At 41.8% G+C, this 27,990-nt stretch overlaps 1 protein-coding gene across 1 annotated transcript; it reads left to right on the top strand.

Moving 5' to 3' along the window:
- Nucleotides 1-17: 17 nt before the first annotated feature.
- Nucleotides 18-27,990, top strand: llgl2 (LLGL scribble cell polarity complex component 2). The gene is made up of 27 exons (XM_084567919.1): nt 18-420; nt 10,143-10,262; nt 12,305-12,402; nt 13,423-13,504; nt 13,644-13,759; nt 13,949-14,107; nt 15,143-15,305; nt 15,405-15,540; nt 15,636-15,690; nt 15,953-16,107; nt 16,854-17,065; nt 17,472-17,539; nt 17,629-17,782; nt 18,575-18,679; nt 19,629-19,724; nt 20,224-20,420; nt 20,695-20,842; nt 20,925-21,072; nt 21,491-21,607; nt 21,710-21,876; nt 22,750-23,014; nt 23,284-23,434; nt 23,531-23,556; nt 23,785-23,832; nt 24,170-24,212; nt 24,864-24,925; nt 25,822-27,990. The coding sequence occupies exons 2-26, from the start codon at nt 10,188-10,190 to the stop codon at nt 24,901-24,903; spliced, it is 3,024 nt and encodes a 1,007-aa protein (XP_084424045.1). The 5' UTR covers nt 18-420; nt 10,143-10,187; the 3' UTR covers nt 24,904-24,925; nt 25,822-27,990.

The following is a 27,990-nucleotide window of genomic DNA, read 5'->3' as shown; positions in this document are numbered from 1 at the left end:
AATTCAGGCATCATTGAGAACCATGAAAACTAGTACTGTACTGAAAGAATAAAAGCCAACGCGGAAGTGGAGGGGCGGGACTTGCTCGTTTACGAGGAGCTCATGAATGCATCATATAGGCGGAGTTAGCAAAGCAGTGAAGTTTAGCCTAGCAGGAAACACCGAGGCTATCACCACCATGGAAAAGAAAGAGCAGCCGACCTAGTTTTAGTTTTGAACCAGTCCTCATATGTGAGATTTCCTCGGTAAACACGCTATCGATTGGATTCTGGGACTACTTGCTTTCGGTCTGCTCATTTGGACTTTTTGAGAAGAGAGAGCTCCTAGACAACTAAAATACCGGGCACTGGCCGGAGGTAGAATCTTATCCAGCGGCTGTAAACGGTGGGCATCGGCTGAGCAACGACCGTTTTGAATCAGGTGGGTTGGGAGGTGGGCCCGCACGTTTACACAGAACTTACAGGACCTACAGGTGTTTAGCCTGTGTGCCATTTGACCAACAAAACATCGGAGCTCTTTATCGCAGCCACCTGTTTTTTATTCATTACCTGAACGTCCCAGCAGAGGCTAGCTAAACTTGCTTGTTCAGCCAGGCATCAGTCTTCCAATTGTTCACTGGCTAGCTGGCTAATCTTCACTGTTGATACTCAACCCAAGCAGCTTTGTGTTGTTGCCTCGGATATTTGCTCTTGTGCACGTTTGGTCGAATCAGTCACACTTTGTTTTCCACATAAACTCCACGCCTTAGTAACAATGACAAACAGTGGAGCACATGTTTAACTTTCAGCATGTTGTCTAGCTAAAATTCATTAGCTCATGCTCACACTACTTTTTTTTATTATTTATAGTTTTGTACTCGATAGGTTTCTTTCATGCCGAATTGCACCATGCAGCCTGAGTTACTTGCCTAAATGTATTTGTGTTTTACGAAATAGTGGGTCTTGTTTATAACGCCCCCAAGATTTTTTATTTATTTATTTTTGGCACAGAGACAGCTAAAGATGCTTTCAATTAAATAATGTTCCCTGGTTGGCTAACACCTTGCTAGCTTGTTGTTGTTAACCGTAAAGCCGCAGCTTCATTAGACTCCTGCGCACACCTGTGCTTAATGAGGCCGCTCGTTGACACAATGAGAGAGTCCAGGACCGACAATTAACTAGAAATTCATAAGTGGTCTGACTCATTGAGGTCGTTCTGGAGAAACCATGGTGGTTTTCGCTAGTCTACGCGTGTATCCAAGTGAGCAGTGGTTGAAGCTCGTATTGCGTAATTACGGAAACGTCTAGCAAGGTGTGTCTCCCCGGCAGGTATGTCAGTAAGTAAGCCATTCGAGTCAACGGTCTGGTTTCAGGCCTGACTAAGTGGTGAGCTAGTGGAGGGGGGTGTGTATGCGTTAGAAGCGGTCCACCTGTTTGACCAGTTTCGGAAAGGGACACAATGAAATGACAACATTTTAGCGTAAAAGAAGTTAAATCCCACAGCTCCACTCGCATTAATTTGAGCTGTAAGTACTGAATGTGGGAAACAACTTTCGACCAATATACACCTCATGCTTTTATAATTAACCTGCAAACAACAATTGGAGGCAGAGGTTGTACAGCTCTAACCCCTACTATCTGGACAGGATACTGCTCAAGGGCACGCAGGCTATGTCCTTCTAACTCCACCTGCATCAGGCCAGGACTAGCCAAACAAAAAAGCCTTTGTTCTGAGCAGCCTTGGTGCTATTCCACCTGCATGGTAAAATGCACCTGAAACCATTATGGAGGCAAAATAAATGGCCCCTCCCTAGTGTAGGGGCAAGCCAGAGATTTAAGAGCTGTCTTAGTCGTACAAACAATGTGAAAATACAGGTGAGATGGTCACAGGGTTGTCTTCTGAAGTTTCATATTTTCAACTATGAACGGAAAGGTTTTCTTCTTCTTTTTAACCTGTAGCACTTTGAGATATTTGATGTAAAGTGCTTTATAAATAAAATTTATTATTATTATTATTATAACCCTGTGCAGGTGAGCAGATATCCAAGAGGCGTTCCCTCACTTGTAAACTTAAAACGGGAGCGCCTGGCTCAGACTGTCATGCTGTGTTCAGAGCTGTTAACCATTAACTTAATTACCATTTTACCTTTTTCAATGGGCAGCATGTCGTCAGGCAGGAAAAGAAGCTGCCCTGTGGTTTGCTAATGGGACGGCACAGGAAAGAGATAATGCTATAAAGTATTTCTCCCGCTCATCAGACTTTATGGCAGACATGTGTGGTGAGAAGATCATGATAAATCTAACAGCCATATAACATATGGTGTAACTGCCATATTCGCATCTTGTTCCAGAGTTTAGGCTGGATCTAAAGAGACGGTACTTTAAATGAGAAAGGAAAGGCTCTGCACTCTTGGCCTCCATTAAATACCTTGGGAATTTCATTAAAAAGTACTTTATTTGTAAACCTTCACCAGCACTAATGTTTGCCAAAAGGTGGTATCAGAACATAGTCAGAAAGAAAACAAACCGAGTACTCATGGCAAGCGCCATAATCGAAGCTCCCACATATCACAAAAACTATGGCTATCGTAACCCTTAACACATCATTATTTCCATATTTGTCCACGAAACCAAATGCTGTCGCAAGCCGTGTGTGTTCATTGCCATTATTTACTGAATGAGAAATTATGCTGATGATGACAAACTGCCAGTAAGTCGGCTCACTGTATATGTCAAAATAGTACTGTTATTTGGCCACACAAAAATAGCTAAAGTAGTTGCAGGAAAATAAATGTTGTAAAAACACGTAATCGTGCCGTTTGGCTCCTCCATGTCTGCAGTTGCCCAGAAGACTGGCTTTAGAGAGTGCCTTTTGTGTTTTTATTTTGAAGTAGTGCAGTGCTGTAGGTGTCCTACATTGCATAGAAAGGGAGGGTTATTTAGTTGGCTGAATGAGTGGATTTTTAGAACCTGTTTTTTGCTTTACTGTTGCACTGAACTGTATTATTCTAAAAGGGTTTTATAGTTGTGTCAATTCTGGGTAACACTAAAAAACAAAGCGTATATTTTCTGTTTTATTTAGAAAAGGTAGCATTATTTTCAAGGACAGTTGCAACAAGCAAACCCTGTTACATTCAGATGAATCAGGTTTCTGGGAAGACAACACTTTTGTAATAAGTTTTTTGTGTTTGGTTTTTTTAGCCAACAGAGGCAAGTTATGGTAACGGCACACAGACATATTTAAATCCTGTTGTTGCTCTGTGGAGTATGTGAATTAATAACTTGGGTCAGAAGACACTGTCAGTGAGAATCTGAGCTCGACTATTGTAAACTTTTTGTGCCTGATCACCCCCCTCTTCTATCTCTCCCTGGTTCTGATTACAGGAAGGAGGGTGTACATTGGTGGGAGATATGATATCCTGCCAGCCACACCCTAAACTGACAAGATCTCATTTCTGTTGTGTTAGGGACATTGGAAGGAAGCATCTCTGTAATGTTTGCAGTAGTGGACTGTGGTGAAAGACTCCTCCCACTGCTCTGTCATATTAGTTGCATTCGTCTGTGTAAATGCACAGGAAAGCACTTCCTACTTAACATGTATTCACTAGTCTCATCCACGTTTCAGCAAAAAACATCAGATGGTTTCTGTTTCACGCTGCTCAGACACCCCTTCCCTCATCGCCCTCAGTGCACAGACCTGACACCAAGCACACCCCAAAGCTGTAGTACTTCATTTAGTGCTGACTTGAGAGAACTCATTTCCAGCACCACAACCGAGAATAGCTCAGTGATGTCCAGTCCAAGATCACAGAGAGGTGTCAGGAGGGCATACATGCTCAGTTTTATTTGTGTGAGAGTGGGGAGGGTGTAGTCACAAGTGGTTTTTGTGATCAGACCATGTGTGAAAGCCAGTTCTCTAAAGTTATAAAGTCTAACAGCAGCTGTCAAGCAGGTTTTTCTCCACCTGTGTGAATGTGGTTTATTTTAGAGCTTCATTTTTGACAGGGTTTGCAAGTGTCTGTCAGTCAATGAGGCACTGGATGTCACAGCACCAAATTTTTTTCTTTTTTCTTTTTTTTTTTTTTTTTTGGGTCTTGCAGAAACTGAGTGCATAGCTGCCGATTGCATAAGTCCACAAGTCAAATGTTTTGGATGCCAGGCATTTCCTGGCCACTCATTCTTGCTCTGCAGCAGTATGCTAACTATGTCAGGCCATGCAGGAGCACTGCTGGTCCAGCCGTCTTCTCTTGAAGTTGTTGTCGTCACGCCCAGACATGTTTTTGCACATTTTTTTTTTTTCCTCCTCCATTGACTCCCTTCTTAACTTAGATGGCTTGTTGGATATGCTGGGAATTTGATGACATCACTGAACCGTGGGATGAAAGATAACAAATGGCAGCTTGCTAACTCAGTGCAAATACTGAGAACGATGGTTTAAGACGTATGTTCAAAACGTAACTGTGAGATGAGTCAACAAGGTTGCAGACTTTGCTATCAAAGGTAAATACAGTTTGGGACCTTTAGCTTGTTGAGAGATGAGCTCACTGTAGATCAAACAATGTGACCTGTGTGTTCACCATCCTTTGCTGTTACTCATTTTTGAGGTTCACTGCTCTGCCAAGTGAAATTCCTGAGAAAATCCATATCAGAGTGTGGGCCTGGGACACGTCACAGAACAGCACTGGATGGAAACTGACTTCATCTGCTCTGTTGCTGTTTCTGTGTCACCATGCCATTGTGATTAACCTCAAACTATTGTCCTGGTAGTGTAAATGAACCTTATAAGTATGTTGTGTACATACTGCCAGAAAATCTCCCTGGCTGATTTCCCCTTCAAAGTAGTAAATTTGTAGTAGTATGTTATAGAGTAACAATACACATCCTTTTCCTTCAGATTCACCATTCATGGTCATTCATGTCAGAGTTTAGGGCTTTTTTTTAGGGGTGCTGTTAATAAGTATTTTCCATTATTAAATGCCTGATTATTTTCTCATGAAAAGTGTTTGTTTGTAAAAATATTAGAAAACGTTACAGTAAACATTTTGCAAAACTCAAGGTGATTTATTTCAATAGTTTTATCAAAGATTTAAAACTCAAAGTGGCTCTGTTTACTGTCGTATGACAAACGGAAAACTATGAAACAATATTCAGTATATTATTATATATATACAATCAGTATATTGAATATATATTGTTCTCAAAGGCTAATGTCATTATTGTTCAAACTATAACATTGTGTAAGCATGTGTGCAGACACACATGTCGCTTGCACGCGGTGTTCATAATCGTTTATTTTTTCCCAAATTTGAAGAGTTTTAACTTTAACCAGGCTAAGTGGCAGAAAGACGACTGCTGTCAGAATCAATCTGCTGATCATAAAAATAATCAATGGCTTTATGTGTGATTAGTTGCCATGGTTTTGAATCCCTAGTTCATTTTGAAATAACTATTTCAAATCACAAGTCTTTTATTGCTTTTATATGATGTGTACTCTGGGACACACTCAGTCTGTACCAACAGAACAAGGTTGAAGGTTGGGTTAGGATACCCAACCCTGGTCAGGTGGTTAGTAGATAATTTCCTAAAGCAAACAAGGTTACACAAGCGTTCATCAGAACACGACACACAGGTCTCCTTCTTGCTCCAAAGGCACCGCACTGCCTCTGATGAAAGTCATACATGTGTCTCTTCAAGCTATACAAACAAAACAAAGCGTTTTATGGTAATCCATTGCTCAAGAATTATTGCTTTATTTGCTCATGAAAACCACCTGCATTTTGGATTTTGAATATATCAACAATACATTGCAGGGCTGAGGTCTACAATTCCACTGTAAATGAGCAAGATCTGTCCAAACACATGGCAGCTGTCAACAAAGAGATCTTGGAAAAGGAAGAGCTTTTCAGAAAATTATAACAGTGTTCAGACATGGCATTAACATGAGTCTCCAGATCCGATCTCAGTTTCACAGTCTGTATGCAAATAAACCATGACATCATCTGGGGTGCAGGAGAATAGTTTAACAGCTGATGTCTTTAATGGATCTTTATAGCTGCTCCAGAACCAAGAACATCCCTGTTTTGTGTACATCATGACTTGTGTTCATACGTTAAGTTATTATTTAATGATCCCCACCCTGATGTCAGTTTGACCTGCACAGAATTCTGATTATAACTCCAATCCTGGATGTTTCAATACGTATCATAATCGCTAGTGATAAAGACATCATTGACTGAGGAAATGCGTAACTTAACCACACATGGCTCCTTATGCGTCAACATGCCCGCATCAATAATTAACCGCATGCTGATATGTTATTTAATGATAGAATCACACTCATGTACTCATATTAAATGCTTTCATTTATAAACTCCTGCTTAGATTTATTTTGTATTTCGTTAGTTGACAGCTACAAGGACAGAATATTTTAAAAGACATTACTAATGAACAAACGTGACTTACGGTGGTCTATTCTGTTTAGATGGTCATTTATAATACCATAAGCAGTGGTTTAAGTGAAAGGAACTGTTGATCCATATTTATTTACTTCAACTCCAACATGAGCCACTCTGTTCCACTTGCCATTGTGTGAAGTACTGAGTGAAACTCAGCCAGTGCCCGCCTAGGGTTTTAGTGTAGTAATTTCAGAACAATGTCGACTCTAGTGCACAGGTATAAATTCTCTGGCATATCCCCCTACGACTTAGGCTTTTCGTGGACTGGTTGCGCGAGTCCAAACCAAGCTTTACTGACTTCAGATTTTACACACAGTTGCAACCAATTATACATTATCAAAAAAATGTTTTGTGCACTAAAATCCACCATACAGGACTGAACTTCACAATTTTACTTCCAATGGATTTTCTCAGGGATCCTCCATCTCTGAGTATAGTGAAAGAAGGGTATTATTCTTATGGAATCATGGCAAGCCGAAGAGTCTTTGTCAAGACTGAAACACTCTGGTTGTTGTTGGGGCTTTAATTTGCGCTTGTAGCCCTGTTCTGTTTCTTTTTGTTGGCCACAGTCAGGAGATTTTGAGAGGAAGCGAAGGAGGATGTTAATCTAACTGTCTGAACTGACAGCCTTAACCATTACTGCAGTTCACATAATTGCGATGTTCATATCCAGTTGTGGGCCTTGATAAGTAGCTGGTATAGAAATAACACATGAGTGTGTTTTAATGACTGGGTAATTTGTGTTCTTGTGTCTATCAGGTCGCTTGAAAGGTCACAATTAATGTGGTTGGAGTGAAACAACTGTGGGATTACTGCAGAAAGAAAGTCACACCTGACAGCAAATGTTGGGGGCTGTTTTACTAGGTGAACAGTAGCTTTCCATGCTGGTTTCCAGATTCACTGTTTACATGTGCGCACGTGTGAGGGTTGTATTGCCACACTCATTTTCAATCAGCAGATTCCTCTCGTAGCCCTTAGGAGCCGTTGTGTTTGTGAAGCAGACCTCCCACCCAGTCATTGTCAGAGGAGCTTATGGCTTTGAGCTCCTTCTTTCTGCTCCGTTGATTCTCCTGGGACCATTTCTTTCTCTGACACACAAAGTGTCTACAAGACTACAAGCTTGTAAGGTGCCACAACAATAGCCACGCTGCCTAGTGTTTACCAGTTAGAGGTGTTGTTGGCTGCTTGGTTGCTGAATTACTTGCTCTCTAAATTATGGCTCAATATTTTTAGTTTGATCTTAAGTTGAAGATTTTTTATTTTTGTTTTTTATGAATATTTATTTTTTAATCTTCCCATACCTCTTAGTTCTTAGAGTGAAAGCTAGACCAGTTCCCCCGCTTACAAATGTTTTGTGACTTAGAGGGTTTTTGCTGGGAAATGATTACACTCCAGCGAAGCTCTATGAGGCCAGTCAGATCGTTTGGGTGGGCTTTACGTGGTGATGGACAGCAGAGTAACAGCGACGTCGTCATACGTGTCACCTGAGTGCCATTGAATTGAATTTGTTTGCAAAACGGTGGCTGCTGTCTGATAAGCAAGCTGTTTCAAATCGATACTTTGTTGCTCTGATTGGTTGTGGAACTAAACAATTACACACAGAGGTGTCTTTTTTTTCTCTGTATTAGAAACGCTCACCTCATATTGAAATCCAAATGGAGAGTTACCAGACTAATACTCTGATATGAATCTAGTCTGGCTTCACCAGGCTAGTTTGTTCTGCTGTTGCTAGAACAAACTAGCCTGGTCTCATAGTCAGCCATGCTCTGTAGAGAGATGTTCTCTGGTATTCCATTTCCAGATGTTGTCACGGTGGATATTGTGCACCCATCGACCGGTTATGTTAAATAGAATACAGCTGCTCAGATAATATCAATATTTTCTCCCTTAGCACAGTCTGAGTAGCTACTCAATCCATTGGTTTCAAATATGTTCAGGCCTCAACAAGTGCTGCTGTTGCAGCAGGAGCTGGTCAGAAAACGATAGCTGTTGTTAATGAACAGATAGCTGTAGGAGCGCTATCTGGCGCTGTGTCTTTTTTGCCAATCTGGTTACTTCTTTCTTCACTTTCAACAACGGCAACTGAAACGTTCACTGACATTTCAGCCAAATTTCGCCGAACACGAGTCATACAAATGTCTGTATCTCCAAACCTCCTCAGTTAACCTTACCAATTTTTTATTGATCCAATTTGAAAATAGGAGATGGAGAAGCAGCCAGAAACACGCTACTACCAAGTAGACCAATCACAGCTCTTGCACTCTGCGTCGCTGCAGCGCGTAGTTACATTTGTGAGGAGGTGCACGTCAGCTACGGCGCTAGGCTCTGTGTAGGTGTGTGTGTGTTATTGCCGTAGCCTCTGTGTCAACTTAGCGCAGAAGCCTAAACCGCCTATAAAAAGCAGCATGGTTAATATTACCCAAGAGATCTGCAACAGTTTGAAATATTGTACGTCATCAGTGTATTTACTAGGCATTAATAAGTGAGTCATCTAAAATTGTCTTGAGAAGAAGTTCAGCTGCGTGTTACCTAACAGTGCCTTAACTGTGGTGTATCTTCATATTGACAAACTTGGGAGAAGGACATCTGTCATCTCTTCTGTCCTTAGATCATTCCGCCTGTATAAGAGTCGAGCTGACTTTTTCTTTGTGGAAGCTGGAGTTGGAAATGTGTGACACAGCCCAACAGTGAGTCAGGGCCGCATTGCTGATATAAGGGTAATAACAGAACTATGTCTGGATTTGGATCGAGGAAAATGAGCTAGTTCAGACGGAAAAGTGTGACTCATGGCTCGGGCCTTTGTCATGGAACTATGACATTGCGGATCATGTGTGTGACCACAGTTATGAGCTTTTCTATTCCTCTGTCTGAAATCTTGTGCCTTTGAGCAGCTTTGCTTTTACATAGTTGAGTGTCAGTGAGTGAAGGCGCTCCAGAGCCAGAGGCCTGTAGACTACCTTGTGGTTGAGCCATTCCTTCATGTGACAGAGCTTTTACGCTGTGGAGCCAGTAGCCACCAGTTTACGACTGATGTTTTTTTTTTTTTTTTTTTAAGCGCTCCTTCATGGTTGTCAGTGTTTGCCTACAAGATACTAAAAGAAAGAATGGAAGGATGATATTTTTTCCTTACATTGTCTCCCTCCTTCCTCCTTTCCTTTCCTTTCCTTTCCTCTACTTCTTTCTCTGAAGTGGCCTGTTTGGAAACCGCCTTTTATGTGTGACAGGTGTTTTCATCAACTGGAGTTCGCTGCTAAAGAGGGTGGGCTGAGTGTGTGTGGGGCAGGGGGCAAACAATGGCTCCTTAGTAGTGCCCTGACTGACCTCTGGTTCTTATCATTTGTTTTTTGTTTAGGCTGGGGGGCTGCAGAAGTGTGTGTGTGTGTCTGTGTGTGTTTCACAGATGACGGAGTACCAGGCTGCGCTTGTAGAATTCCTTTCTCTCATCAGGAAATGTGCAGTCAATCACCTTAGGCTCCATAGATTCTAGGCTGGGTCTTTGTTGACGGATACACACATTTACATACAGGGCTGTCAAATCTTGTTGGAGTCGAGCCCAATTTAAACAGTTAACGACCCCCAAAGTTGAACTGGACAATTTACGTTTCAACACACTGTCCCCTTTCTCCCCTCCCAATTTCTTCCATCATTCCCTCGGCTATGTCCTCCTCAGTCTCATCTCTTTTCTTTCTTTCTTTCCCCCTCCATTCAGTTTGCATCAGTGGGCCTGCAGGCTCCACGCCGTTGCTGACACAGGATGAAGAGGTTCAGGCGACACGGCCAGGAGTCCCACAGGGATCGACTCAAACAGGAACTCTTCCAGTTCAATAAGGCAAGTCAACCTTGACGCCACACACACCTGATTTAAAAACAAAGTTCAAGATTCAAACTCTCACAGACAATTGGGTAAAAAAAATAAATAAATAAAGTTGCCTTGTATTTTCAAAAACTAAAGTTTAACTGCATAATGCTTGTAATTAATTAATAACTGCATAACTAATTATAACTGCATGGATGACAATATGCTGCTTCTGAGGTCTGACAGGCATTTGATTTTCAGATTGTCCATTAATCTATCCAGTTCTTGTGGAGAAAATATAAAAACACACCCCCTCACACACCCCTCCACACACACACACACACAGGGAATTTCTTCAAGTTTTACAGAAACATCCTCTTGGACATGATGAGAATTTTGTGGTCCAAGGACTTTGTGACCTTTTTGGTCATGACTCAGATGTCAAATGTTTAAAGTGGAAAATAATTTACTTTGCATTCATTTTGGTCAGACTTGGGACAGAATCCTTTTAAATACGAGACTGCATCATTAAATCAGCCCCTGTAGTTATTCCCCCTGTACATGCAGACTTTAAACAAGCTGATTATAACCCTGGTTAGGCGTATACAAGGGAAATGAATCTCCGTGGGGAAACCAGATTTCTCTAATTCCCTTGCCTAGTTACTGTAACATGGCTTACACGTAATCAGTTGACTGGAAAGGATAACCTGGCCCTGTAAACACAATACTGGTTTTCATAATTTTCTAAGGAAATATATTTTTTTTTGATAACATTTTATTGGGTCTTTATTACAGGAACAATCAAAGCACCTTACCAGTGTCAGAAACAGTCTACCTGCACATTTAGAGTACAGTGGTCACATGACTGAACTTCCTCTCATGTGAATAACAATGAATAACATAATTTTCAATGTTGAGTCACATAAAAGTACCTGTCGATTATCATGTGAATACAAATCATACAGGTTTCTCTAATGTGAAAGCACTGCCTCCGTTGTTGAGTGTTTGCTCCTCCGTGAGCAAACATTGAACAAAGATGGAGCTGCTTTGAGTGGTCAGCAATGTTTGCGGTACTGTCTGTAAATATTAGAGGACGCAGCACCTAAATCCACGTACCACAGATATAAATGACTTATTAAATGCATGGTGTGAAGGCTTGAAGAGACTAGACCACACAAATTAAACAGTTTATTTCAGCAAGTTATATATCTGTAAAAACAGGCGACAGGTGAGACAGGGTGAGCTTTTGCAGCTGAAGAGCGGTGTCTTCTCCAGCCGTTCTCAGGTGTGGCTGATTAGGGCAGTCAACCCCATGCACCAGCCAAAGACACTAAACACTGCCACTGCAAGGCCATTGTTGGTGCTGGGGGATGTGGGGAGATAACCTACCTCTCTGGCCCTGTTCAGACCTTGCATTAACTTCTGTCCTGGGCAATGGTAATGCCATGTGTGAACACACAGATCCAATCTCGGTTTCGTGCTCTGTATGCGAATAAACTCCCAACATCATATAGGGCGCAGTAGAATATGTGGACTCAGGCAGGATTCAGCAGCGGCTGTCTCTAATGGATGGATCAGTACAAGAATGGCGCTGCTTTGTTTGTGCGCGTCATGACTTTGACACACACGTTATGTATTGGTCTCACAAGAGCACCCCTGTTTGGATTGTGCGTTCACACTACCAAAGGATTGCGGGCAAATGCATCTCAGACCACCTCCAAGTGTGCTCAGAGATCAGATCTCAGTGCGTCCTGGGAGTGTTCACACCTGTACTGTACGCTGGTCACTTGTGATAAGATTCCCCAGGTTGGATGTTAATCCAGTGTCTGAAGGGAGCCTCTGTTTCAGTTTTTATATGTACAAGTGACCTACTTTTCCTAAAAGTGGACCAATTATATCCATATTTAATATTATCAACAATTGAAGAAATAACAAGCACTGATCCTAACAGTGATATTAACAACATTGCAGGAATAAAACCAACAACTGTGCTCTGTCCTGTCTTTTTTTGTCATTGTCCTCTGCTGTCACAGTAGTCTCACCCTCGCCCTGTCTGTCCATTCTTTCCTCCTCAGACAGTGGAGCATGGATTCCCCCACCAGCCCAGTGCTCTGGGCTACAGTCCTTCCCTGCAGCTGCTGGCCATTGGTACCCGTTCTGGAGCCATCAAACTGTATCCTTCACTCTACCTGTGCTTCAATATTTGACGGGGGAGTAACCCAAGTATCATGTTTAAACTTGAGGTAGGCAGGGCTAATGAACGGCTGTGACGCTGCTAAATCCTCGTCTGGTTCAGGTATGCCTTTTTCCCACGCTGTTGCTCAATGTCGCCTGGCATTGTCAGACACTGGAGTCTGTGTTGCCATTGCCTTTCATACAATTCTTCTCATTGACAGTGTGACAGAGCCAGTCGGTACGCTCTCCCCATTGACACAGAGACACAGTGGCTTGAATAATGGAGGTCCTTTCTGTAATTACCCTAATCCATTGATACAATGCACCAGATTGTTGCTGGATAAAACAGCAAGAGACCTCAGATAAAGGAAGATCTGTCAGTGAGCAGCAACAGAGCAGCTTCTGTTTTTTTTATGTATTGCACTAATCATTTGATAATGTGACACTTTAGTCAGTTTCTTTTCAGTGAGGTCATAGTTGGATACACTCTCTCTCAGTGTTTGACTCTTGAGCAGCATGGGGGTTTGAGCTCCATCCCGTGTTTGTGGACAGAGTCCATGCTCACCATACTGTCAGCATGGGGCCTGTCAAGCAATATGACCTTAGGTATTGTGGCACAAAGAGAGCTTTATATTAATGGATCTAAAGCACCATGGAAAGGTTGTATGGAGCACCTTTCATTCAGGTTAGAGCAGATCAAAGTGCTCTACAGGTAACTGACAAACGGGTAATGAGACAGTTTAAATGTAAACTGTAAGACACTTGAGACTAAAGCTAAAAAGTAAACAAAAATGTAACAAAACCAATAAAGATTTAAATCAAAAAATGTAAATCTAAATGTAAAACACATAATCAAAATAGTTAAAGACAACGTCATTGACAAAATCACAATTTAAATACATTTAATGTCTTTCCCCCAGCTAGTAACAGGGCTGAAATTAACCTTAATTTTGATACATAATCTTGCCGTTGCGTCGCTGTCTATCATAAATCCAGTCTATCCTTGACCAGTGGTCAGATACGGAGCTCCAGGTGTTGAGTTTATGGGTCTACACGACGAGAATGCTGCTGTAACACAGGTGCACTTCATGCCCCACCAGGTACAGTGAGAAGAAGAGAACAAACCCAACATGCTGCATCAATCATTTCTGCTTTTTAAAGTTGCACCATAGAATGTTAAAACCTGTTCGTCCTACCCACTATTCTGGACAGTACTGACTGATTGTGGCTCTTGTTTAGGTTGAACTGGTGACTCTGCTGGATGACAACAGTCTGCACATGTGGACTTTAAAAGGTCACAAGGGACTTTCTGAACTTCTGGAGATAGGACGCTTCACGCTAACTGGACCACCTGGGTAAATTCACCTGTCTTCACCAGTTTGAGTCTTGGTTTCTTGTTTCTGCCCCCACAAGTCCTTGACCCAGTGCAGTGGTGCAGCAATCAGCAGAATTTTTAATCCCTCTGTATACTTAATTCTGTTCAACCATGGCTTCATCCTAAAGCTGCCTATTATTCCATCATATGATGTCACCTCTCTCCTCAGTGCGCCTCCAAGCGTGACCAGAGTGACAGCAGTGCTGGCTCACTCCTCAGGAGAGCTACTGCTGTTGGGGACAGAAGGAGGACATGTGTTCATAGTTGAAGTCCCAGGATTCAGGGAGCTGGAAGAGAGGAACATCAGCCTTGACCAAGTCGCTAACAGGTGGGCAACTGTAATAAACCAACACACTCTGTGATTTAAGTTTGACAACACAGTAGATGTAAGAAAGCTATTACATCAACAACACTACCAGAGTTCAACCACAGCTGTGATGAGTGCATTTGGAGGAAGGGGTGCTGCCAATGGAGAGGCAACTGAAATGGAAATCTGACATTCCTTTGTTTAGTACGGTGTCTGGATGATGTGTGGAACAGTGCACTGCTTCAGGCTGCACCTTGTTTCTCTGTGCTGCACCACAGTTGTAAATGTCCTGTCTTGAAACGGCTAGTCTGTGTAAATTTCACATGTAAAAGTGCTTCAGAGGATTTAAACAGACTGTTCAGCCAAGTCACTGTTGTGGCTGTCCTCAGTGTCATGCAGCTGAATCTCCAGTGATTCACTCATTCTGCAGACAGACTCTTGGACTGCAGCTGGAAATACTAGCTCATCACAGGCAGACTTTTTTTGCATACATGTTCTGCAGCCTCATGAGTGTGGCGTACTTATCCAGTTGCTGCAGGCTGTGTTAGGAGTGGACCTCCATCTAAGAGGAGATTTCCAGGAGAGCAGAACAAAGAATGTTACTGCCAGCTGCAGTCTAGGACAGTGGACTTGTAGTCCATAAATTCAGGATGCAGAAATACACTGCCTTGAAACAGGCTTATTGGTTGCAAACCGGAGGCATATGTGTTGAGCCTAGACAAAACATGTGCAGAAAACTTTTGACTGAAATGTACTTGGGCTTGAATGAACAACGAAAAACTGTTGTTGTGTCATAATATCTGGTCTTTTTTTCATTTGTAAATACACAGTATGGTACTTCCCTGGGTTTGAAATGGATTAACCATAAACAACATAAATGAGTATTGATTGTTCTGGCTAAAACTATGAAAAATGCAATACAACACAATACATGACACTGCCTCTCAGCCCCTGCAGATCAATAATGAGGAAAATGTTCTGTCTCAAGTTACTCTATTCTCTCTCTTTCACTCATTCTTTCCTCTTTGTATGTCCTCACTCTTGTGTCTCCTCCAGTGTACCAGACGACTACATCGGCCGCAGAAATCTTGAACACGTAGAGGCCTTGCAGGAGAACCCGGTCAATCCAAATCAGGTTGTTATCGGCTATGGACGGGGTTTGATGGTGATCTGGGATTTGGAGAAACAGTGTGCTATCCAGCACATCCCTGCCACACAGGTAACTGCCATGCCAGGCTTGTGACATGTACTAAACTGTACTGACAACCAGCATGCTTAATCTTTGTGTATCTTCTGTGTATCCCCTTTATAACTATAGCCACTGGAAAGTGTATGGTGGACTGAGGACGGAAGCTACATTCTCAGTTCACACAGCGATGGAAGCTACTGTCGATGGATGGTGGGCAGGGAGGATCTGAAGGAGGAGGAGGAGGAGAAATCAGACATTCCTTATGGTGAGGAAAAGCTGTCCACTACATACTTTGTTTTACTGCCTTAAATAAAACGAATAGTCCAGTGGCTGATGATAATTCATCTTTTAATGCTGCAGGACACTTCCCCTGCAAGGCCATTTCGAAAATTGTTCAGCTCCCTACAGAAGAAGGGTAAGTTGACTTTATTCATCAGTAAAATTAATTGGTGACATTTGAATTTGTGTAGCTGACTTCCCTCACTGAAAGAGTCTCTCTCCATTCTAATGTTTAACTTTACTTCCCTCATATGCTGCATGAGCCATTGTTACACATTATCTCTGAACAAACTAAACTGAACTTGAACCTGTGTGTGTGTGTGTGTGTGTGTGTGTGTGTGTGTGTGTGTGTGTGTGTGTGTGTGTGTGTGTGTGTGTGTGTGTGTGTGTGTGTGCAGGCCTCCGTTCCTGCTGTTCAGTGGTGGCATGCCCAGGGCCAGCTATGGGGACAGACACTGTATCACAGTGATGCACAGTAAAATACAAGTTGCTCTAGACTTCACCTCCAGGATCATCGATTTCTTCGTCATCGGAGACGGACCACAGCACACAGGCACGTATCCACTCTACGCATGACAAACACACTCGGTGCTCAGACGTGGAAGGAAGCATGCCAGTATATTGCCTGAATCCAGATAGCCTAATCTCTGTTTTTGTATACTTCTACTAAATAAAATTTAAACCTTCCAAAGACACTGTGGTCAGTTGGCACCCTGCGCACATGCATGTATTTAAATGATTTGGTCATTCTGAGCTTTCTGTAGTTATCTAATGTCTTCTAATGTCATGTAAACAAGAAACATCTCACCATCAGGGTATGGGCGCCTTCCAAACCCAGCTATGAATCGGCTTCCAAGTTGAAATTGCTAATAGTTTTTATTATTATTATTACTATTTTATATACACTCACACACACACACAATGGGCAACTTCCTGTTGTACTGGTCTTGTGTGTGCTTATAAATATGCGCATAGCGAACTCTAACGAATATGCCCAAGAGGGTGTTGATAGTCGTGAGATGATGCACTGCATGTCATCTCTGGTATATATGGACCATACCGGCAGTTCTGCTACAAACCATAAAGGGCAGTTTAAGTGTTCTGCTTTCACAGACGCTGTTTAGTTTATTTGTTTAAAGTGGACATTTGTTTGTGATTCTGCTTAGATATTTACATCTCCAGAATGTTTCCCCTCTTAGGTTTATTCTGGTCAGCACAGAAGGAAATAGTCCAGGTAATAGGCGGTAACACGTCTCAGATCAGTGCATGTAACTGCCGTTCTTTTTGAACCACTTGCAGGAGATCCCAGTGCGTTGGTGGTCCTGGTGGAGGAGGAGCTGGTAGTAATTGACCTGCAGACGGAGGGCTGGCCTGTCATTCAAACACCGTACCTGGTTCCCCTCCACAGCTCAGCCATCACCTGCTCCCACCACGTCTCTGCAATCCCCCTCAAACTATGGGAGAGAATCATTTCTGCTGGAGAGCTGCAGAATACACACTACTCTAAAAAGGTACATGTGTGGTAAACAAGTTTGTAATTTTTTTCACTAATTATCACTTGTGCTGCTCGTTCATCTAAGAGATTTCAAAACATCAAATAATTTTAGGTTGCATTTAATCACAATCAAAGGTAAAGATATAAGTGATTTACATTTTATGTTCTTTTCATTAAGTATATGCTAAGAGTAGTAGTAGTTTTTCAAGGCATCAGGTCAGCCCCTTAATAAATATTTCAACGTTACTAGATATCAGTACATAATGGAAGCAGTGTGTGGCTAAACAGTGTCCTGCAGGGCTGTTCATCATATGTGGTATACTGTACCTTGAATGTGCACACATTCCTTCATTTCTGGTTGAACACATGGCTTTAACATTGGTCTTACTCCTAAACTTTAATTTCCCGTTTTTCCATATCAGCCATGGCCAATAACGGGAGGTCAAAACCTGGCTCCAGATCCTCCACAGAGAGACCTGCTGCTCACAGGGTAAGTACTGTAGCTGAATTGTATATGTATGTTGAAATATTTCTTACTGCCAACCAATTTGACCGTATCATTTTTATTTGTATGTGTAGGCACGAGGACGGAACTGTGCGTTTCTGGGATGCATCAGGGGTGTGTCTTTATCCCATGTACAAGCTGAGCACAGCTGCAGTGTTTCACACAGACACTGATCCAAATGACAACATGAACCAAGGTGCAGAAGGAGAGTGGCCACCATTCAGAAAGGTGTGTTTGTAATGCAGACAATCTTCCTCCCAAGCAAAGGACGGAGAGTACATGAAGTAACATAACATAATATGGGTCACATAGTTTAGGTTAGGCATTACAGGTAAATTATTTTAAATCAAAATGCAGAATGTATAATAAATACAGTTTATTATCAGTCATATCTTCACTAATCAGTCAGAATGTGTGAAAAATCGCAGTTAGATGCAATTACTAGTTATGAAGTAATGTATAAAGGGTTCCTATGAAATGTTTTCTCTGATTTGCTCACGGAGCAGCCGATCTCCTCTAGTTTAAGTTCATTATATCCTCGAGTCACTGGAAAAGCAGGTACAACAGCGTCTCTTATAATAAAACTTTGTCTGGCCAGCAGAAAAGCCATGCACACCCCTCATCATTGGGCAGAAGTCAAAGACACACTGTCCACTGGTGTTTTTGACTGTGTGCTAGATTATATTGTAGTTTTCCTTTAAATTTCCCACCAGCCATTGTATAGTGTGTCATTTGGTTCTGCTGAAGCTTTGACATGTCAGCAAGAATCTCTGTTGGGGCTTTGAACTGCAAATTTTGTCCCACAAACAATGGATGTAGAGTTTGAAAGATGTTTGTCTGTTTACCAGGCAGAGAGGCTCTAACAAAGAGAGGTTATTAGTCTCGTGAGAAATCCACAATGTAGAATACAGTGTTTTTTTGATTGACTTGAAGCCAGGTTATTTCAGCATCTCTGCCTTTGAGTTTGACCACACCACCAAGTGTAACTCTAAACCACTTCCCCATTATGTGTCTTTCCAGGTTGGCTGTTTTGACCCCTACAGTGATGACCCACGGCTCGGCATTCAGAAGATCCATCTTTGTAAATACAGTGGTTATCTGACTGTAGCTGGCACTGCGGGACAGGTGACTGTTTACTTCCATGTTAATAATATACTTCTCTTTTTTTTTTTTTTTTTTTTCCCTCTACTAAACTTCTCCCACTGCCACTTCAGTGCTGGTTTGTTACCACTATTCTTTTAAAGTACTGCATTATTGTAAATCCATAATTACCATGGACCAAGTTAAAACCTTGAGGGAGCATGGTATTACCTCCGCTACTATGGCAGCATGTTCTACACTTGCTTCTCCTTTTTTTTTTCCTCATCACTAATCAGTGCACACTTCTTGTATTTATGTCAGCACAAAATAAGATCATCAAGAAAAGCCCCCTCAAGGCTTTTAGCTTCAAACATCTGTGAAGGAAGTAAATTCAGCAAAGTAGAGAAAATAATATTTGTTTTTAAAAGAGAATTGAGAACAGTGGAATGGATTGAATTGCTTAATGAACAAATGGGTTGTTGTTTTTTATTTCATTTAAATATTCTACATCAACCAGACATAGAACAGATGATATCAGACTACAAACTATGGCAAAGGTTGATATGTGAGACTGAAATAATATTTGATGACGTATTAAGGGGGAACTTAAATTTCTGTGTTGTTTCCTGTCTTGTGCTCTTCCATGTATAGGTCTAAACAAATGAGAAGTTGGTGCACTCACTGTTGGAACTGTCTACACAATAGTCTTTTAAACACAGATGGGCTGACTGAATCAGTTTGGTTTTTCATGCCCACATATATGATATTATTGTTCATAGTTTGTGATAGTGATCCATCCATCCGCTACACTTGTGGTTAAGCAAGGGTAGCGGATGGTTGGATCACAATTATAAACTATGGTTGTGGGTGGACTGGTGATATTGGTAATGACCCAATGTTCTAAACATGGCCGAATGTAAAAAGATGGTCAACCGCTTGAGCCTAGTTTGATATCAGACCGTTCTGCCTATTCACAATATGGGTGTCTTTTCAGATCCTGGTGCTGGAGCTTAATGATGAGGCAGCAGAGCAGACGGTGGAGGCTAAAGTTGTAGACTTACTACAGGGCCAAGAGGGATTCCGCTGGAAGGTAAAGACCGGTGCCTGACTGGTTATTGCAAATGTCTGTATTTAACTGGCTACATTTTACAGCAGCAGGTACCCACACCAGGCATTTCAGCTCATCTCTGCAAATAAAAATTAAAGAACTGTCATACAGTCTGTGCTGTAACTGCCTTTTTTAAAAAGCATTTACAGTATGACTAGTGAGATAATGTTCTAGTTATGGCGTTGTCAATCCCAGAACAACTGAAACTCAAACTGCTTTTGAAAGTAGCCAGTATTTAGTTGGAAGCATTATAATTGTAAAGTAAACAGAGAAATACAATGCTATTTGTTTTGTGGTTTAGAGAAGCCTGGATGTTAGAGGGCAGATTAACAGATTTAACTGGTTTACAGAAGAAATTGTCAGAAACAAAATGACAATTTGCTTGCTTTGTATGCTTCACTTATCATTCATTGTTTGTTAGACACAGTACCATCAAACTGTGGACCTGTGGCAGCATTTTGATGGTTTCCTTGTCCATTAGGGCCACACTCGGCTGGATGTGCGTGAGGAGCCGGTGCTGTTTCCTGCAGGCTTCCAGCCTTTCACTGTGGTCCAGTGCCAGCCCCCTGCAGTGGTCACTGCTCTCACTCTGCATTCAGAGTGGAAGCTGGTAGCTTTTGGCACCAGCCATGGCTTTGGGTTGTTCGATTACCAACAGAAGAACAACGTCCTCGTCAAGTAAGGAGACCCAGAGACAGAAATTAAAGCTTGATTTGTATCTAGAATGTTCAGTACGTTGTCTGTGCGTGTTTTCTCAGTTGGTTTATTTTTCTGTTACAAGCTGTTTTCTCACCCAAGTTATAGTCTTTGTAAGATTGTTGTGTCAAAACATGAACACATCTATTTACTATAGAAGGCCTTGACAGATTGGCTTGAGGTTATTATACATGAGATGGGAACATGGTATTTGTGCAAATGTGTGTCTGCTAATTCAGTCTTTTCCAAATTATAGGTGCACACTAAACCCCAGTGACCAGCTGGCTATGGAGGGGCCTCTGTCTAGAGTGAAGAGCATAAAGAAATCCCTCCGACAGTCCTTCAGAAGAATCAGACGCAGCAGAGTGTCTTTAAGAAAACATCATGTCAACAATGCTGCCAAGGTAGAATCACAATATAACTCATTGTATTTGGGTTGTCTCTTTATATATCTCTGTTGTTACATATTCTGCTCTCCCTGCACAGCTCCAGGAGGCCAACGCTCGTCTGGAGGCTGAACTGGCAGAGATGGAGCTGGCTCCCGTACAGAGAAAGATTGAGGCTCGTTCCTCGGACGACTCATTCACTGGCCTCGTACGGACGCTCTACTTTGCTGACACCTTCATCTCAGACAGTGAGTTTCCTAATCCAACACTGAGCGTAGCCTGTAAGCAACACTAGAAGGTCCTGTCCAGATACACACAAGCACAGGAAGTGTACAGAATGGTAAATGGTCTAGATAGATGGATACTTTATTTATCCTGTGGGAAATTTTGTATTTTATAGCATCAAGGTCTTGGTATTTATATAGCATTTTTTTATCAGTGATTTACAGTCACAATGACACATTTACCCAATCATTCACGTAAGCGCATACACAATCACACACCAAAACTATCCGCTGGGAGCGTCTTGCTCAAGGACACATACAAGGTGCATGTACCAGGGATCGAATTGCATACCCTCTGGTTTTTGGACAACCTGCTCTACCTACTGAGCCCTGGAACAACTGGCTGTTTCCCTTTTTAATGTGTGTCATCATTTTCTTGAAGGTTCACACAGCACACCCTCCCTATGGGCAGGGACCAATGGTGGCTGTGTGTTTGCGTATATGCTTCGCCTTCCACCTGTAGAGCACAGGGCAGACGAACCCATCACTGCACAGCCAGGTGAGAAACTGAGTTTTTGACTTTTAGGTGGGAGTCTCTCTCACCTTGGTCTCCCTGTTGTAACAGTGTCTCCCCTTTGTCCTTGTCTCCTTTTTATTTTAGCCAAAGAGATCCAGCTGATGCACAGAGCGCCAGTTGTTGGTATAACGGTGTTGGATGGTCACGGGGCTCCTCTCCCTGAGCCCTTGGAGGTGGCCCACGACCTGGCTCGCTCACCTGACATGCAGGGCTCACACCACGTAGTGGTCATATCTGAGGAACAGTTTAAGGTAAGAGCCTGAGGAAACACTGGTAAACACTGATGTAGGCTGTACATATTATTTTAACCACACACTATTTGTTAACTAAAAATTAGCAGGAAAAGTAATCGGCAGATATGTGTTCAACACTAGAGAAGAAATGCTGCCAGTACTGTTGTCAAATGGAAATCATTAACCAGAACCAACACAAATGCAGCTTTGACTACATTCTACTGAAGGACATTGACAGTTTCGGTCAGAGAGGTATTTAGGTCTGTCATGACTCTCTCAATGACTCTGTTGTTTTTACAAAGAGCCCTTAACCTTCATAAATAGATGAATAAAATGTAGACCAGAGGCTTGCTGTGGAGATGCCCAAGATACTGATTAATGGCACGAAGTATCTGTACATGTTAATCTTTTAAGACACGTGATCTATTGTGCAACTGCTGGTACTTTTTGTGCCCAGATCAGGGTAAAAAGACTGTTTTGTTGTGGATGTCGAGCTAGTGGCTAAACGTCTTGACCTATGATGGAAAACACAAATCAGCAACTTCAAGTGCAACAACACAACAGCAGGAGGGCCTGCTAGGGGTCCGTCTTGTAGCCTTTTATTTTGGAAAGCCCTCGTCAGTGACTCAAAGCCAGTATGAGATTGTCTGACTCAGGCACTCTATTTGTGTCTTCCTTAGCATCCGCTGAAAATCCCTTCTTAGCTCAATTTGTGTTCCTCTATGATGTTCGTGTTCTTCTTTTTACCACTTCATAATGAATGCCATTCTCCCTGTTACAAGTCGGTGCATCATCAAAATGACTTAGAAGTTGTTATTTTAAGAATGAAATGGTTCTATAGGTTTGCTTTAAGATGTCCTTTCAAACCAAGGAGTATTGCTGTGTGTTCAGGTTTTCACCTTGCCGAAGGTGAGTGCTAAGATGAAGTTGAAGCTGACGGCAGTGGATGGCTCCCGGGTGCGGAGGGTAGGTGTGGCCTGGTTTGGCAGCAATCGGACAGAAGACTACGGCGAGAGTGGCCTGGTTGTGCTGACCAACCAGGGGGACGTCCACGTGGTGTCACTGCCACATGTCAAGATGCAGGTTCAGTACCCCTGCATCCGCCGAGAGGACGTCAGTGGCATCGCTTCCTGTGTCTTCACCAAGCATGGCCAGGGTAAAGACACAGCTACACAAACCTTTGTACATCTGCACTTCAACTTCCAAATACTGTAGTCGTCTTAGAGGGTGGAATGGTACTCGATTGGTAAAGTCTAGCTGGTATTAAATCCAGTCTTTTGAAAAAAATAAAAAAAGTATTTAAGTACAGTCAGTACCCTAGGAAAATGACTGCATTGATGTTCTATTTGGACCGTCTGTTTTCTCTGGTTATTATTTTTTTTGGAATGCACCTCACAAAGCCATTGTGCTGTTGTCCTCCCTCAGGCTTCTACCTGATCTCTCCATCCGAGTTTGAACGGTTCTCTCTGTCAACACGCTTTGTGGTGGAGCCTCGCTGTCTGGTTGAAGCTCCTCTTCATTCAGGTTCCCCCAATCAATGCCGGTCACAGCCCGATGGCGCTTTATCTGCTCATAGGTATCATTACTTCCTCACTGTCTTATTTTAGAATGAGAATTTATAAAACTGATGAATTTATTTGAATGCATGTTTTTGTCTTCTCTGTCCCCCTAGAACCAGACAAGAAAGTGAGGATGCAGGTAACATTTCTTTCAGAGGTCCCTTAGTGTCTTCGTAAGAGTAAAAACTAGCATCGTACCCATGCATGTGCTGTTTGCCAAGGGAACTCTACATCTCCAGATGTAGAGTTCTGTTTGTTGTTTAACTCTGTGCTTGTGCTAATGTGCTGTCTATCTGTTTATACACACACGACTTGTTTGTGGCTGACTGTACTGATGTGTCTTCCGCCTGCCGCCTGTGTGTTCCAGAAAGTGCAGCTAGACGTGTTATGGAGCATGCTTTGCTGAATGACGAGAGTGAGTACTCAAGCGAAAGAGACAGAGGAAAGAATGTACTGAAACATAAAGCTGGAGACCCTCCACTCGCTGCATTTGGTCCTGTAAAGTCTGGCTTCAGTTGTCATTGCATTATGTGCTGCCTTTCTTAACTGTTGCATCACCTTTCTGCTCACATAGTCAACAGACACACCCACCTCAGCAGGCTGAGAACCTGAACTGTCACTCAGCTGGATGCATCCAACATCATCCACTGCATAATTTGTGCAGCCTCCCTTTAACACCAGTGACTGAGCTGCTGCAGGTCAAATAGGAAGTGTACAGTGTTGTGTTAAACTCATGTTGCGTTTTCTTCCAGGTGTACTTCAGGAAATCCAGAAGTCATTAGAAGGCGGCCAGACGTAAGTATCAGCCGTCCATCGTTTTGTACAATAACTGTAATGTCAACAGGTGAGGTTAGCGCAAGACTAGAGGGCTAGAAAACGGACATTTTGGCCGATCACATCACAATGCAGGACAATTTAGTTCAATACAATTCCGTCACAGGTTGACACCTAGTGGTAGAGTCAAGAGTTGTTAAATGGGCTCCCAGAAATTCTTGAGATTGGTGTAAGATATAGAGCCTTCATGTTTGTTAATACAAGATGATGCATTATTCAAACAATGTCCACATAAAGTGACCAAACCAGAAGAAGAGGAAAAAACGTCTACAGATGATTAAGCTAAACATTTCAGTATTTTTATGTAGTAATTGTTGATGGATGAACTGGTCATGGATCTCTCATGGGGTCGTAGAGAAGGATCTCCAGTCCTGCTGTTTCCATATAAGGTCAATACAGGTTTTTGGCCTTTTGTTACAGCTGCAGCACACAACTGAATATTGATCAGACCTGAGGAAGGATTCTTATTTTTGTTTAATAGCTCACTCTAGGGTGATGATGTGGACTGGAAAAATGGTGTAGGCCCTTCAAAGGTAAAAGGGAATGTGGCCAGGCCATCGGTTGTACAGCAGTAAGGAGTCATGTTGATGGAAGCTGTTGTTTTTCCCTCAGGTCATTCCTGGAGAATAATGTGAAGAGTGCTGTAGCTTGAAGGGTGTCTATCCACAGTTGAGGTGAGACTAAGGTAGAGGCACTTATTTTTTCTTTTTAGTGTTATTCTTACTTAACCTGTAAACTATGGCAATGAATAGCTCAAATAGATAGTGATTTTCTTAGAACAACCACCTTAACTTGGAAAATGCTATGCTACATAACACTTTACAAGGCTGGGATTGGACTGCATTGTTAGTATATGAATCTCAAAATATTCAAGAAAGTGACAAGCTACAGCAGCATTATCAGTGGAAACCACGGATATGAAGCTGTTTCAGTGGTTTCCACTGATGACGTGTATCTCTGGTTAGTTACCTTTCACACAAATCTGCTGTGAAGAATGCAATGGGATGCACTGCTAAAGGTTTTATTTCTCTTCTGTGACAGCAAATGTAACGCACAGCCTTTCACTAACTAACATGCTTATCAAGGCTTATCAACATGCTTATTAAGCTCCAGTAATCTAACTTGTTACACAGAATGACTATAATTATTAAAGTTGTGTGTATTTCTAATCATATTTAGAGATTGCAGTTTCAGGGAAACCCTGCACTCTGGACTGTATACTAATGGCCTCACTAACAACATAACCATGGTCATCTTCCTCTCTGACAACCCTGTACATATTATTGGCACCATACACAGTCAAAACCTATGCTGTATGTTGTTGAAGGCTTCTCACCACCTTCAGTCTCCTGGTGGCTGTCATCTATGTTGAGCTAGTAGCTAGCTACCCTGGTTGTAGAAGTGTTTATACATTTGGAGCTGACCAGCCATAGCGGACTGGGTTTTTTTGCAAGTTGACTACCCTCTGAAATATAAGAACCAGGCTCAAGAAGCAGAATCCAAATAATACCTAAGCCTACATGTCATGAACAGAATCAAAATGTCTGTCTGTGTTTTTCTGTGTCCTCAGAGACCTGCCATGATGATATGCATGTAGCATAGTGCAGTCCTGCAGCAACGCTTTCCTCTTGCTCAGCTGAGACAACCACTACTGACCACCCCACCCCAAGCGTGTTGGTGCTGTGTGAGCACCACAAGGCTGTTTGAAGACTCACTGACGGTATAGAAGGTGAAAGAAGAGACACCGCCTGTGCCTATGGACTACATAATGTCGCCACAGTTTGGTCACACAACCATTTAACCCAAAGCTACACGAAGCACATTCCTGATATGTGACCAAGACATCATCCATCAAACCAGCACCCTACGGCTGCCATAGGTGCCACTTGTCAAAGGTGTCTGACTTAAATACCCACATCATTCTGAGAGCCTTTATCACCATGAGCCTGGGGACTCTATCTCCAATCACTACATTCAGCTGTGCATCTCTCTGGCCTTCATCTTCTCACACGGACATAAAGCTGGAAGAAATGTGAGGAATGATTTGAATACTGTTGATGAAAATATTTTGTTGCTTAAATTTGATGTGATTTGTGCCTGTTTTTCTATTATTATTATTATATTATTATTATTAGAAATCTCAGATTTATTGTATGGATGCCCATTTGTGCCAGAAAAGAACAAAATAGATTAAGAGCCATTAATAATGTTGACTAAAATTACATGACACAAAGATTTGGAGGAGGAAAAAAAAGCATTTTAACTATGATCCACTAAGCCAACAAAGTTTTTTATTAGTTACATTTTATTCACAATAATTCTGTTTCCAAAGTTTCCAGGATTTGATTAGTGTCATAATGTTGTATTATCTTTTAACCCTTTTTTATTTTCTGTTTTTGTTTTTTCCATACACATCCCACTTTATCTATGCTAAATTTCGTATTGGTATCATTTTAAGTAAGTGATACCTTCAGAAATGTCATAGCCTCTCAAAACTTAGACCTTAAAATGTGGCACAATTTTTATTTTTATTTTTTCATTTCCTTTATTTGACAAAAATGGGCCTCCATGCTGTTCAGATGAACAATCAAGGGAAAATGATTCATGTTGTTCCAGGGGGGATGTATGTTGAACCACACTGATGATTATTATTTTATTTTATTTTTTTTTTAAGTTATTATTTTAAATCATCATTTACTAAATTAGTGATAGCATTACACACTGTATGGTGACCCTGTATACTGTCAACACAGCCCTGCCCCCACCCGTCCACTTTAAGGTAAACCGGCCATAGGTACTAGTGCACTACAGCTGAGCTCACAATGCTGTACTTTTTGGGGAGAAGCAGCTTTCTATGGGGTTTGGTTTTTAATTATTTTTATGTAAAACCCTTTTTTATGCCAGAAATGAAAAATGTAATTTAGGAATGTAATTGTAAGCTATTGTAGTGAAATGTTTTTAATATATATATAAATATATATATATTTAGTATGTATGTGACTCTGTACCTGTGGGCCTGTTATAACTGGGGTTGGCTGCTATTTAGATCTCACAAGAAAATATTTTGGTACTGTGTCTCAGAATTCTGGGTATTTTAGCATCAGTGTAGAATATATTTTTGTAGGAACTGATAAAGAACCCTAATTTTGTTTGATTTGTAAGTAACACACTACAGTTTTCTTGCAGGTAATTATTACATGTTTTCCCAAGAATGAATGCGTCTGGTTTTGTTTTTGTCTGTGCACTGATGTTGGTATTTTGATGTTTGCTCTCTGCTATGCTGCAAGAAGTGTACGGGAGCAGTCAAGAGTCTCCTCTGAAATGTTTAAAGTAGACAACTTTCGAGGTCTGTTTTTCTTTCAAAAGCCAAACTATAATTTTGGTCTCTGCGAGCCACAGTGGCGGGGCTGTTTCTGAAGTGGCTAGAGAAGGGATCAGTTGTCATACATGCACAGCCAAGAGTTTTGATCATCCATTATAGAATGAGGCGCTTTGTCTGCTAATTGCCTCAAGCCGTGATGGCTCCTCTGTAACCTGAGCTCTCTAAAGACCTGACTGACTGGGCCAGTTAACAGCAGCGGCACTGTTAGTCCATGACCCCGCAAAATGAGGCATTGTCGTTTGCAAACTGAAGACATAAAATGGTGGCTGGGATGCCTGGGCCTCTTGTATAAAGCATTGTCTTTTAATTCAGGTCACTGTTCAGTCTGCTCAGTCTGTATCTAGTATGGTTGTCAGT

Source organism: Chelon labrosus, assembly GCF_963514085.1.
Source record: "Chelon labrosus genome assembly, chromosome: 19".
Lineage (NCBI taxonomy): Eukaryota > Metazoa > Chordata > Actinopteri > Mugiliformes > Mugilidae > Chelon > Chelon labrosus.
This window is presented reverse-complemented; position numbering and strand designations above follow the sequence as displayed.